We start from the raw sequence: 14,714 nt of genomic DNA, 5'->3' as shown, positions 1-14,714 counted from the left end.
CAGTTTTCTGACTGCAAGGAACATTTAGTTTGGTGGACCTCATACTCCTACTAAGCAAGACACCCTCCCAGGTAACTCACATAGCAGTACGGTCTCTCAATCTTCAGCTTTGTTGTTTATGATTATATTTTGTACATGTCCCCTAAAGGGATATAATTTTACTTCCCTTTCTTTCTCCCAATTCAACTATCCTTAACTATATCTGCAAATCAAAATTGGAAGTTGGAAAGAGATGTGTTCTGTTTGCATATGCATTTCTGCATGTACCCGACGATGATCTGAATTTGCATCCTGAGAGAGATCCACTCCAAATTTTAATACCCCTCCTTCCCTCTTTATCTCTGTATACAGTGTATTTTGAGTTCGTGCACCTTACAGTATGACTTGTTTTAAAAGTGGCATTTTCTGAAAGATTTCCTGATGATTGTGCTGTATTTATATAATCAGACTCAGAACATGGGATGATCAGCACATGTGAACATATGTATGTGAAATTGTATTTTTTTAAGATTTATTTATTTATTTGATGGAGAGAGAGAGAGCAAGTGCGTGAGTGACTGGGGAGAGGGGCAGAGGAGGAGGGACAGACAATCTGAAGTAGACTCCACACTCAGCATGGAGCCCGACGTGGGGCTTGATCCCACCACTGCAAGATCATGACCTGAGCTGAAACCAAGAGTTGGATGCTCAACCGACTGAGCCACCCAGGTGCCCCTGAAATTGTGTTTTTAATCCTTTAAACATACTCTATTAGCTCATACAGCAGTAGGATTCTATTTGAAAGTATCTGAAATGTAGTCCTTGTACACCAAAAGCTAAGTTTCTATAGACACTTGGTTCCCTTCTGAGTTTCAAAGGCACCTTCTAGTAGATTTTGAAGAGAAACAGTAGTGTATTCTGGTTTAACTTGAACACCTCAGGCCACGTTTTCAAAATGACAATACAGAATAAAATAAATACACGGAATGAAACTAAATCTCTTACTCAACTCTATTAATTCCTTTGGTGATGAGTTACAGAGAGACTTTATGGTTTTGGTGAAATCTCAAACAAGTGAAACTCAATTCTCAGAAGACATACTAAAGTAACACTTTTGAAAATTGGTAAACTTGGTGTCACTGTCATGTTAGAGCTTGCACATCTTTATTAAAGTTGTGTTGTGATTAATATAGAAATTACTGGGATTAAGGGTAGGGAATTCATACAACAAATAAGAAAAGAGTTGAGATAAAGCCAATGAGACCTGAGATCAAACCTGTCTCCTGTAAACTGGCAAGTGTCATAGGATTTCAGAAACTCAGAACATAATTAAACACATACTTTTTAATAACACTGCTTAATCTCCTCCCAAATTTGACTTCCTGTTAGTCTCTACTCTGCAATACTAATGGCTGGGGAGTGTGAAGAGCCAGCATCTGTCCTAGCAACGTCCTTGAACTATGATTCGGGAGACATATTCACACCTTTAGGTCCAAGATGAAACAAAGCCTGGTCTAAAAATATTAGAAAATAAAACCTGTTGAATATTAACTTCTTTAAATAACCGAAGGAACTGGAGTAAATATCCTTTACTGACCATTTACTCTTTTAATAGAATTATTTAAGTTTATATCACTTTTAGAATTTTTTTGTCTTGCTCAACAAATACTTAATGAGGGCCTAAGATGTGTTAAAGTATATCCAAGGATTTCAGTCAGAGAAAGCAATAAACACTCCCCCCTTGTTTTTCTCATCAGAGGAAATACAAATATTCCATGTGGACATCTAGACCGTATCTGGTCTTAAAACACACTTGATTGTCTACGGTAAACATTTTGTGTGACTCTGCCAGAGAGAAAAGGGCATATTTCCTGGGTAATCTTTATTCTTCCTCTTTTCTGGAATTGGAATGAAGCAAATCAACAGAGTCAGTCTGGCTGCTGGCTCGGCATTCCTCTGTTCTCATGGCATTATGCACCCAGTCTAGGTAAGAAAGGTCTGCTGAGCCTCCACGTATCGATAAGCATGCTTCACGTACCAGTAGTACCCATTCACTTTTAACACTGCTAACCTGTATGAGTTGATGAAAGTCATCTTCCGTTCTTTGCCTCTATTCTGTAAGAGGGTAGAGACTGATTGATTTATCAAGCACCAACATGCTACTCATTGTGTCCCTAACCTAAATGTCACATTTATTTAGCAGTAAAGGGGGATTTATAGCACATTGATTAAAGGCACAGGCTTTTGAACTGGATGGAGTCTGGCTGCTCATTATGCTGTTGTGTCTGCCTTTGTAAAATGAGAATACCTGCTAAATTGATCTTATGTGATTTAGTGAGGCTGGAATGAGGTAGCACATAAAAATCATTTGGCATAGAACACAGACAAAATATTAGGTATTTTTATGCAAGAAAGCATTATTGTGACTACTGCCACAACCATAAAAATATATGCTTTGGCTGAATGATAGGACCGTACGGAATAAAGGAATTAGATTTCATTTCACGTGTGGAGAAAGTAAAAAGAAGAAGTTCTTGAGTCTGGGAAAGTTATTCAAGGCGGGCTCCCACTCGAGGAGAAAGGCTCTAGAAAGTTTGGAAACCACCCCAAAACTGAAGAAATCTTGTTAATGGAACTCCTCGGAGGAAAAAAGCCCTTTTGATTAACATTTTCATTATTTGCAATTGTAGATCTCAAGGCTAATTTATAGTCTCAAGAATAACGGACATGATACGGCGGCTGGAAGCACATTGCCTTGCACAGCTAAAAGCCACTCAGAAGTCCCCGGGAGGGTAATCAGCATGCCTCTGGCTACATCCTCTCTATCTTGGTTTTCTTTCTGTCCCAGGGGATTTCTCAAAAGCTTCTTTTGAAGGTGTTGTTCACTGTAGAATGGGACTTATAATTCAATAGGTTTAGATTCAAAGTGGACTGGAACACTTTGAACTGTGTGACTGCCGCTACTTAATCGCGTGATGGAAGGCGTGACTTTGGAAACCACCATAGGGACTCACACTTGCTTTCCTCTGCAAGTCGCGATGCCCGAGCCGATCAATAGAGCTCTCTGCTGGGAGAAAGTATTTTCATGGCTACTAATTCATACGTTTTGTTCTAAGAAAGGCACAAAAGACCTTACTTTTGAATTTTGAGCGCAAACCTGTTACATTTTGAGAATAGCAGTTCGTGGTCATGAAAGTATCCAAATCAAACAAATGAGCTAAAAATATAATTCTATCTTCCTATGTAATGTTTTATCTTAGGATCTGATAATTACTCGAACTGAAGAATTATTCAAAATGATCAAGTGTAGGGGCGCCTGGGTGGCTCAGCTGGTTAAGCGCCTGGCTTCTGCTCAGGTCATGATCTCAGGGTCCTGGGATCTAGCCCCGCATTGGGCTCCCTGCTCAGCAGAGAGTCTGCTTCTCTCTCTCTCTCTGACCTCCTCCCTGCTTGTGCTCTCTCTGTCTGTCTCAAATAAATTTTAAAAAAATGATCAAGTGTAATCCTGGGTAAAAACAAAATGTATGTAATAAAATATCCCATAATTATCATGTTTATTTCTAGCTTTTCATTGCTAGTACTGTGACAGATACATATTCTGTCATCTGAGCATTAATAATAAATAATAAATATATAATTAATAATATATAAGATAATAAATAATAAGATATTCTTCTTTTTAACTGAGGAATAATGGACAGAAAACAGTATATTAGTTTCGGGTGTATGACCTAATGATTCGCTATTTACATACACTGTGAAATGATCGCCACAATCAATAAGTCCAGGTAACATCTGTCACCATACATGTCTCAAAATTTTTTTCTTGTGATGAGAACTTTCAAGACCTACCTCTTAGCAACTTTAAAATATGCAATGCCACATCGTTTGCTATAGTCACCAGGCAGGCAGAAATAGCTCAGAGCCCAGATGTACTGTGATGAAGACGGCTGACTAGTGGGTATTAGTCGGGAACACAGCCTCTGATAGTGGTTTTCAACCATGGCCACACAGGGGAGCACTCGGCAACAATGGGAGAGAAGGGCCTTGCCCATGCAGACTAGATCTACATCTATACATTTTAAAATATCTATTTATTAAAGAGAGAAAGAAAGAGAGAGAAAGCGAGTGAGGGGAGGGGCAGAGGGAGAGAATCTTCCAGCAGACTCCCCGCTGAGCACAGAGCCTGACGCGGGGCTCAATCCCACGACCCAGGAGATCACGACCTGAGCTGAAATCCAGAGCTGGATACTTAACCAACTGAGCCACCCAGGTGCCCCAGACTATATCTATGTTTTAAAACATTTCTGCAGGTGATTCTAATGGGCTTCTGGTGTTAATAACTACTGCTCTATTGGAATCAATAAAGCTCTCAGGGGTACATTTGACATGAGGACTTCATTGATATTCATCTTTAGGATCTTCAGAGGACCACATCTGAAGTAAAAAAAAAGGTGAAGTTGGGATGATTTGCCAGAAATTTATGCCAGTGTCAGCCAAATGCATGGATGAGCGAGGCACTGGACATGAACCAGATTTCTAAACCAGAGTTTCTCAAATTCAGCACTATGGAAATTGGGGGCCAGCAAATTCTTTATAGCGGGAATGTCCTGCACCTGGCAGCAAGCTTAGCAGCATCCGTGGCCTCAGGCCACCAGATGCCAATTGCGTAGCCACCATTTCTCAATGTCCTCAGTGAGGAAAATAGCCCTTGGTTGAGAACGACAATTCTAACGTAAAATAATACCGAATCAAAGAAAAGCAAATCAATACCTGAATATGCTACCACTACACATGCAAAATGGAGCAGCATTAACAATATTGAACTCAGAAGGCTCCAGACAGCACACCATGTAAAGTTTACTGCAGAAAAAAATTATGTCACTTATTATGTAAATTAACTTGAAAATATGCAATCATCATCATCTTCATTGTCATCATGATGGCCCCAAACTACCTAAGCACAAGCAGTGATCAGAAAATTGTTTTAAAAATGATTTGCTACGTGTACAGCAGCTGCGTTCATCATTGCCAAAACTTGGAAGAAATGAAGATGTCCTTGAGTCAGTGAACGGATAAATAGACCGTGGTCCATCCAGACAATGGAGTATCACTCAGTACTAAAAGGAAATGAGCTATCAGGTCATGCAAAGACGTGGAGGGAACTCTCAAAATGCATATTACTAAGTGAAAGAAGCCAATCTGAAAAGGCTACCTACTGTATGACATTCTGGAAAAAGTAAATCTATTAAGGCAGTAAAAAGATCAGTGGTTGCCAGGGGCTGGGGGAGAGGGAGGATGAATGGGTGGAGTGCAGAGGGCTTCTAGGGCAGAGAGACTGCTCTGTGTGATGCTACCACGGTAGATACATGATATTATACATTTGTCCAAAGCCCTAGAATGTACAACACCAAGTTGAACTATGTCAACTATGATCTTTAGGCTCATTGGCTGTGGCAAATGTACCACTCTGGTGTGGGATTTTCATAGTGATGGGGGTTGTACATATGTGGGGGCCAGGGGGACACAGGACATCTCTGTACTTCCCACTCAATTTTGATGTGAACCTAAAACTGCTCTACAAACCAACATCTCTTTTAAAATATACTAATTGTAATGTTTCCTTCTTTACTACCTTGCATCGGTCTCATTCACTGAACAAATCAAATGCAAGCACTTCAGAACGTAATACACAATCTGTTAGGATTTTGCACCTGCCTGATCGAACACCTTGATAACTGCAGTATCCTAAATATTTCATTCTAACTTTCAGCCTCCAGGTTACTCATAGAACTTCCTTCTAACCTCCAAAACCCAGATTTATGAGCCCCTTTTATTCATCAGTTCATTAGTAATTAGAATTTCCTGTGTGTCACATTGTGCACTATACAAGGCCTCGGGTATGTACTGGTCAACAACAGACTTCAGTCACTTTTTCTCTGTGAGAACACAGTAAGTGTCCCTGTTCATCAACATGCTCAGCATATGTGTACGTGTACAAGTCGCCTGATTATTCCAACTAGACTGGAAACTCTCCAGAAGCAGGGACACTGTCTTGTACCTTTTCACATCACCAGTGCCCACCATGGCAACTCAGTCTATGTAAGAAATCCTCAAAATATTTAGCGAAAGAGATTTTACTTTGACTTTTTTTTGAGAGAGAGAGTGAGTGTGTGTGAGCGGGGAGGGGCAGAGGGAGAGAGAGAATCTTAAGCAGACTCCCTAATGAGCTCGGAGCCTGATTCGGGGCTTGATCTCACCACCCTGAGATCCCGAAATCAAGAGTCGGACGCTTAACTGACTACACCACCCAGGTGCCCCGAGTTTTTACTTTTTCAAGCCAAGACAGGTTTCAAGTAAAATCAAATAATTTTAAAAACAAAAGCATCAATGGCCTAGTAGAATACATTCTTTTCCAGCAAATATTACTATAGAGAACATTTTCTTTTAGTGAATGCTATTTTAATATCAATTATATAGCCAATGAGTGAAAATGTTTTTTTTTTTTGACCAAGGATTCCAATATAATAATGCGAAGCTTAGTAATTCCTCAGTGAACGTTTAAATTTTTACATCCTTAATGTACTTAGTTTCCCCACAAAGCAACATAAACTATAGAAATTAATATCAAAATGAGAAAAATAGGCAAAGAAACGGAGTCTCAAAAAAATGTGGCGATGGAATATTATGCAGCCAACAAAAGGAATGAGATCTTGCCATTTGCAACGACGTGGATAGAACTGGAGGGTGTTATGCTGAGCGAAATAAGTCAATCAGAGAAAGACATGTATCATATGACCTCACTGATATGAGGAATTCTTAATCTCAGGAAACAAACTGAGGGTTGCTGGAGTGGGGGGGTGGGGTGGGAGGGATGGGGTGGATGGGTGATAGACACTGGGGAGGGTATGTGTTCTGGAAAGCGCTGTGAATTGTGCAAGACTGTTGAATCTCAGATCTGTACCTCTGAAACAAATAATGCAATATATGTTAAGAAAAAAAAAAGAAGAAGAAGATAGCAGGAGGGGAAGAATGAAGGGGGGGGAATCGGAGGGGGAGATGAACCATGAGAGACGATGGACTCTGAAAAACAAACTGAGGGTTCTACAGGGGAAGGGGGTGGGAGGATGGGTTAGCCTGGTGATGGGTATTAAAGAGGGCACGTTCTGCATGGAGCACTGGGTGTTATGCACAAACAATGAATCATGGAACACTACATCTAAAACGAATGATGTAATGCATGGTGATTAACATAACAATAAAAAAGTAAAAAAATGTGGCGAAGCATGATTTGTCTATATAATATTACTGATTTAAGGGCAAAGTCATAAAATATACAGTTCTTGCTTTTATTCTAAAAGTAAATATATAAACAAGTATCTTTTGCATCAGGATTATTCCCAGCATAGCGGACTCAAAGTTCTTGGTTGGAAAACAGAGGTATCCATTAACCAAACAATACACTTGTTATCCATGATGATTACTTCATCCCTAACCGAGTGGCCTATTTAAATAACTATTACATGTATGAAAATATTTGGTACATCAACATTAATGAAACCAATTTAAAAAATTATTTCATTTCCAGTGGCCAGATGTGTCTTGAATTTAAGAATCTAACATGAGAAGCCCTTACATTTTACAACAGGTATTTTCATTTTGTCAATGTCATTTTATGAGGCTAACTGAAATTTTCTGTCAACTTTTATGCTCAAAATATGAAAAGAAGGAGACTTATTTTCTTTTTTCCTATAACTGATGTGATAGTATCATTAATATCCAAAAAGTCAAGCTGAGATTGTTCTCCTGTCCCAGTATTTACAGTTTGGGTCTGAAACCCTGCATGGGATCTGCTTCAGATACATGTGGCAAATAAAATCCTGGTTCCTTCCTCCACAATGCAATGTTTTTTAACACATTATTTCCAAATATTACCACTGTGCTTGAAGCAGTTTATGTTTCCCCTCGTACTGAGAAACTAGTGTGACAGTGCATTGTTATAATCTAAAAAAAATGACCTTGCCCTCTCCAGGTTAGGTGTATCCTACAGAGCATAGGCCTTATTGTAGGAACTCTGGCTTGCAGTCTTGGATCAAAAACGTTTTTTTTTTTTTTTTAATTTAATTTCAAAAGACACTACACTTTAGAGATAGACTAGAATGAAGAGTTCCTTGATGACAACTTTACTTAGAAAGTTACCTTAGGACTCCTGATGGGCAGTCATCAAAACAGAAAAGTATGTGTTCTGTGTTCCACAGAGCACCCTTGTATTGTAAAAAAAAGAGGTAATTCATGATCATGGATAAAAGCAAAGGTTAAAATGAGGACATCTCCGCAGTGAAGGACTTCCAATTATCACTGAGTGATCTCCCCAGAATGTCAAACAGAGAGCGGCTGATGAGTTACAAAAGACCTTCCCAAACAGATAAGTATCCCACTAAATATTAGCCCAAATGCACCACAAAATGACAAGGCGAATCCTGATCAGGAGGGATCAGGAGGTTGGTGATGGGGCTGTGTGCCAGACGAGTCACTGATTTTCAGGTGGTGGTTTCCTCAGCTGTGAAATGAGAGTAATATCCGTTTCTACTTCACACAGTTGTCTGGAGCATTAAATGCCCTAGGATTTTGTAAAGTGCATTACACAGCAACTGGCATTTATAAGCACCTAACAAACATTTCCCATTATTATTACTGCACTTATTATTAAAACTAGATTGTAGGCTATGAAAATGAACTATGAGTTATGACATATTGAATAGATTTAAAGGTAATTATATAGAGTGTAGACACACTAGTCTAAAATGCTGTGGTCAAAATCTATAAGCATCTAAGGCTAACGGGAAAGGTATTTAAAAGTAAATAAATAGAATACATTTCATCATCTGTAAAATGAGATTAACAATAGTAACTGTTTAATTTTGTTGCTTTAAACACCGTATGCGGCACACTGTTGTGAGCTGAATGTTATTTTTCTCCAAAATTTATGTGATGAAGTCCTAAGCCCCAGTATCTCATAATGTGAGCTTATTTGGACACAGGGTTTTTACAGGAGGTAAGAAAATTAATGATGAGGTTATTAGGCTGGGCTCTAATCCAATATAACAGGTGTCCTGGAGACAGGGAGAGCTGAGCACAGACATGCATTCAGGGAGGACATCATGCGGAGATGAGGGTAATGATCGGGGGATGCCAAAGACGGCCACCAACACACCAAGGCTCGAGGAACAGATTCTCCCGCGTGGCCTCAGAAGGAACCAACCCTCCCAACACCCTGACCTGGGACTTCTGGCTTCCAGAAATGTGAGACAATAAATCTCCACTGTTTAAGCCATTCACTGTGGTCCCTTTGTTATGGCAGCCCTCGCAAATGAATACACATACTTTCTGAAGTTTTTCTTGTTTTATTTCAGTCTTAGAGCAGGTAATTTGTGAAAAATAAATGTAGGAACTTCCAGAGAGAAGTACATTTAAGAATTCCATTACTTCAAAACTGTTGGGCTTAAAAATCTAAAGTGTCAGAACAAGCATAGATTCTGAGATCCACGTTGGTGTCATAATGGTAATTAGGAAATTTCTGGAAATGAGAAAGCTTAGTGATGGCACAACACATACTTCCAGACTTCAAACTGTGAGACACTGAATGCCTCCCCAGTTGAAGCTCAATAAATATGATTTTTGGTTTAATATTTAATGGAAATTCAAAGAAAATAAGTATTTCTATATTCATTAAACTTATTAAGCTCATGTTTAATGTATCGAATAAAATGTGTTGACTCGTACTCAACTAGGTGCCATTTAACTTAAGTAAATTTTGTTACTTAAAGCATTTTAATGACTTTTCACATGATATCATAATACAAAGGTTAATACTGTGCTTTTATGTTTTATGTGTCTCACATTCAGGGTTTTGAAGGATAGCATTTAAAATTTTGAAATGAACTTGAATTGGTCTTGATACCGCATGAGGGGAAACTCATAATGCAGATCAACTTATGCTTTCAAGAGCATTCATTAAGAAAAGAGAGTATTGATTAGCATCCTCTATTCAGTGATATAATGCTGCTTTAACATTAACTGCATTTGTGCTGATGTAGATTCAATTAGTAACCATTTTACTTTTTATACAACATAGAGAGACAGGGACAGAATAACAAGTTTCTTTTACTCCTAATTCTGGAAGCTTTTCACTTAATATGGTTGTTGCCTAAAACAAAAACAAAAACAAAACCACCACTATTCCACCCTTGAATAATATGCAGTATTCCAAGAAATGCATTGACGTAGCACCAAGAGGACATTTTTAATGTGAAGGAAGACTGATAACCCAGGCTAACAGGTGAACTCATAGAACACAGAGTAGACTGTAAGGTATAATCTACCTACAAATGAAAAAAAAAAAGGCAGCAGAGTAGAAATAGGGAAGAAGGGAAGATGAGTAGCAGGAGAGGGTGACTGAACCCCGCTCCCCATTCGCTGTGACCGCAAACCCTGCAGGACAAGTGAGGTGGGTGTGTTGTGCGGAGAGAGGGTCACAGGTCCCATGACCCTGTACTTCTGGGCAGGGGAGCTGGGCCCCTGGGTGCCCCCGTGCTCTGCAGATGCACAAGCATGCAGCTCCTACTTCTGCGGAGTTCTGCTCATTCCCAGGCAGCAAAGGGGGTGCTAAAGGAGTGGGTGGGGTGTCTCAGGGGCCCGACTCCCTCCTGATCGCCTCTGGAGGAGCCCATGCACCTGCGTCAGCCTTCTGGTCTGCTGGGTGGGACTGATGAACACTTGTTACTATTATAGAAAAAAAAAGTGGCTCATGTTTGTGCTTTAAACATTCTTATTTGAAATATCTTTGGGATGTTTGAACAGTAAGCAGACAATTATTAACTGTACATAGATGTGTGTTTTCTTCTGTGATGTTTTACCTCTGCATCCAATCCTATGGAGTGATTTTACAATTCTCAGCACAACAGCATAATCAACTGCACTCCTCCTGGCAAAAGATTTCTCCCCAATGTTAGAAATGTGCTTAGGTATTTCCTTTTTCTCTATTATTTCAATAGTGCTTTAGAATCATGGACTCTCTAAGCTGGAATGAGCTTTAAGGATGATCTAATATCTTCATTTTGTAAATGAGTAAGCTGTGATCCAGAGGAGTTAAGTGCCTTGCTAAGGCACACACATGGTATTATAATAGTACTGTCCCAACTGGAGGAAAGCCTATCATTAATTGAAATCACTGTACTCTCTTGGCAGAATATAAATGAACCTCAAATCACAACTTGCTTTTTTTTTTTAAGATTTTATTTATTTCTATGACGGAGAGATAGAGCCAGAGAGCACAAATGGGGGGAATGGCAGGGGAAGAGGGAGAAGCAGACTCCCTCCTGAGCAGGGAGCCTAATGCGGAGTTCGACCCCAGGATCCTGGGATCATGACCCGAGCCAAAGGCAGAGGCTTAACCGACTGAGCCACCCAGGCGCCCTTCATAACTTGCTTTCTTAATAGAGAAACTGCTGAGGTACCACTGATAATTGGCTCACAGAATAGTCTTATTTTATTTTTTAAATGACTCAAAGACCTTTAACTTAACTTCCTCCAGATCTGTAATTTGGTATTACTAATCCTAAAGACATAGTTATTACAATAAGTATCATTCCAGGAACGAAATGAGTCTTATAAGCAATGATTCCAAAGACAACTACAAGTACCCATAACACTGGGCAAACTATTTTCAGATAATTATCACCTCTGACTCTAAGCGCCATGATAGAACTTGCCACAAGCTGGCAAAATTTTGGTTTTACCAACAAAAGTTTGGTGGTTGGCAGCTATTTTCAAACTTTTATGTAAGACTGAAATAAACTATATCATTCCTCATTAGAGACCTCTTACTTAATATGAAAGAGATGTAGACGTTCTTATAGAACACTGGAAAAAGAAGAAAAGCCTGTTAGTCAATGATGGGAGTTCCAACATTTCTTTATAGGAAAATCACTCTGCATAAAAATGCAGAAGTTCTTTCAACTGTATTACCCTTAATTTTTAAACTGCTCTTGTGCTTTAACAGATACACATGCATTGTCTGCATTGTACTAGCTCTAGAATAGAAGTTTGATTTACCATTAAATATCATATCAGTAAGGATTTAAAACATAATTAAATATAACAGTATAATTTTTACCTTATGTAATATTAAACAGAAATTACATAGTATAGTTCCCTCAAATTTACAGTAAAATGCAAAGGCATATATTTAAGGAGGACAGACACATATATTGTCCCAAATTGCAGATGGACTTTTTCTGTAATTCTAAATATTGTATGGGAACCCCAAAGCCCTTTGGGAAAAAAAATCATGAATCAATCTCCAGCTTTGCTGCCTCTAAAACAAAAACCAGTTGTGTTGCATATGATTTGAGAATCTGCAGCTGAATTTTTACAAGGAATAATCTTAACTTAGAAAATAGTATTTTTAAGATTTTAGATAGCCATCGCAGGAGGGAATGTGACTGTGATAAAAAAAAAATACTTTAATTCTTGGCAGATGAATACAAACACCTCTGTGCTATTGCAACAAACCCACATTAAACCCTGATCATTGACAAATAACATACCCAGGCGCTCACGCATCTGCCGCAAGTGGTGATTTTGAAATCCCCATAGAGATCTTTGATGGCACCGGTCGTGAAGAAACCTTCCACCATCAGCAGAATGCCATAAACAAAGAAGGCAGCCGCGATGCCGTAGATCACATACTTGAAGATGTCAATCCTGGGGGAGAAGAGACAAAGGCATTTATTTTAATAACTCTTCATGCCTGATTGGCAGCAATTGATTCTCACGTGCTCATGGCTCCTTCAGAATGAGAGCCACAGAATATTTATGTCCATAAGGGAGGCTGGATTTAAAAACATTTTTGCTTTAGAGGCCTAGTGTTTGTATATATTTTTTGTTCAGCCTCTTCTAGTATTTGTTGACAGGGCTTTTGACCTTTGTTTTCCCCTCTTTTCTTCCTGCCTCCCCTTCCCTTGTTCGCGCCAAGGTAGTCTTGGGCAAGCACTGAGTCACATTGTGAAAAGAGTCTGCTGAAATTCATTTATTAAGTATGATAATCATCATATAATTTCTCCTATTATGACAAAGTATCAAGTATAAAGATTTATGTATCTACTACCGAGTTTTGAAAACAAAAGAGGAAGAAAGCATCATGGTTAATGATGAATCCATTTTCAATTAAATGACCACCTCATATTTTTCTTATTATAGCCAATTATAATTATGTTTTATTCCACACTTATTGTAAACAGTCACTGATATTTTCTGCTGATAACAATGTCAATAATGGAAAAAATTATGTTTTTAAGGAAAAGTTATAGTTTTGAAAAATCAAGCCTTTGAGGCAGAATCACTAATAGATTCAGAATTTGGATATGGAACTGGGCCTGAGCCCAGTTTGGGCATAATACCATGGAGGAATGGGAGGGCATTCTTTCCTTTCTCATGATTCAGTGCCCATGTATTTAAAGGCAGAGGGCAGGGAGAGACACATGTATCGTCTATAAATTGCAGACAGATGTTTCTGTTATTCTAGATACTAAATGAGAATCCCAAAGCCCTTTGGAATGAAAAACCATAAGTTAACAATTCTGCTACTTCTAGAAACAAAGCTACTTGTGTAGCCATGGTATGTGGAGAGGGATATATGTTAGCTAACGTTCTGTTTTCACACTCTTGATATCCATTTGTAAGAAAATTGCTCTGTATTTCTCACTGTCAAGTTTATTTTTTTTCTCTTTCCTCTCATTATTAGAGTATGAATGGAGTAGATAGGGTGGAGGCCAATGATGGAGATAGCCTGTTGACTGTTTATAAGGGGACAAATGAGGGATTAGAAAGCTTGATCATGCTGATAGAGATTTAGAAACTCTTGATGTTATGACAATATTTTTAAAAGAATACATGCAATAGCATAAGTGAATTTGTTGCATATAAAAAGAATAAAGAGCCTGCTAACATTCACTGTACCAGGGCAATTGTTTAGTGACTGATTTTCACTGTCTGAAAATCTAAATATTGCACAATTTTACTTGTCAAGGGCAATGAGGCAGATGATGTGAACTTGCAAGCTTATCATGCATGTGAAAGAATCTGAGGATTTCAACTTACAGATGGGACTTTGAAGAATTTGATTCAATGGGCTTCTCCATAAAACTTTTAGGTTAAAATGACATGTTTTAAAATATACTTAAATTTTTATTCAGAGATAATTTCAAATTTATAAAAGAAGGTGTGGAAAATGAACAGTATGAAGATAAACTATACATCCTTTATCTATTTTATAATATTTTACCTCATTTACTTTATTGTTTTCTTGTGTTTCTCTCTGTCTCTGGAGAATTACATCTGAACATAGAGAAATTCTCCACAGTATACTTATTGACTTCAGGGAATCTAACATTGATATAATACTTGTGTCAAATCTCTTACTGTATTCCAGTTTTACCAACTGGACTGACCCAATGATGAACTTCCTGGCATCTTCTTTCCCAATAAGGGATCCAGTCTAGGGGTAAGTACTGCATTCACTGGACACCTGTCTTTACTTTCTTTTAACCAGGAACACATCCACAGCCTCTTTGTCTTTATGAAATTAATTGACGCTGTTGAGGAGTATAATCCCACTCTGTCCTTATTAGATAACATTCTTCATTTTGAGTTTGTCTGGTGTTTCCTCCTGATTA

The 14,714-nt window shown here is 38.5% G+C and overlaps 1 protein-coding gene across 2 annotated transcripts in view; it reads right to left on the bottom strand.

The window, feature by feature from the left end:
• GPM6A (glycoprotein M6A) overlaps positions 1–14,714 on the bottom strand; it is a 323,887-nt gene that overhangs the window by 15,420 nt on the left and 293,753 nt on the right. For both annotated transcript variants that reach the window (XM_032413712.1, XM_032413711.1), the window contains exon 3: positions 12,588–12,744. In XM_032413712.1, coding sequence (XP_032269603.1) covers positions 12,588–12,744 — 157 coding nt within the window. The remainder of the gene's footprint in view (positions 1–12,587; positions 12,745–14,714) is intronic.

Source organism: Phoca vitulina, unplaced genomic scaffold (assembly GCF_004348235.1).
Source record: "Phoca vitulina isolate PV1807 unplaced genomic scaffold, GSC_HSeal_1.0 scaffold15, whole genome shotgun sequence".
NCBI classification, from domain to species: domain Eukaryota; kingdom Metazoa; phylum Chordata; class Mammalia; order Carnivora; family Phocidae; genus Phoca; species Phoca vitulina.
Note: the sequence above shows the minus strand (reverse complement) of the source record. Positions and strands in the feature narration are given on the sequence as shown.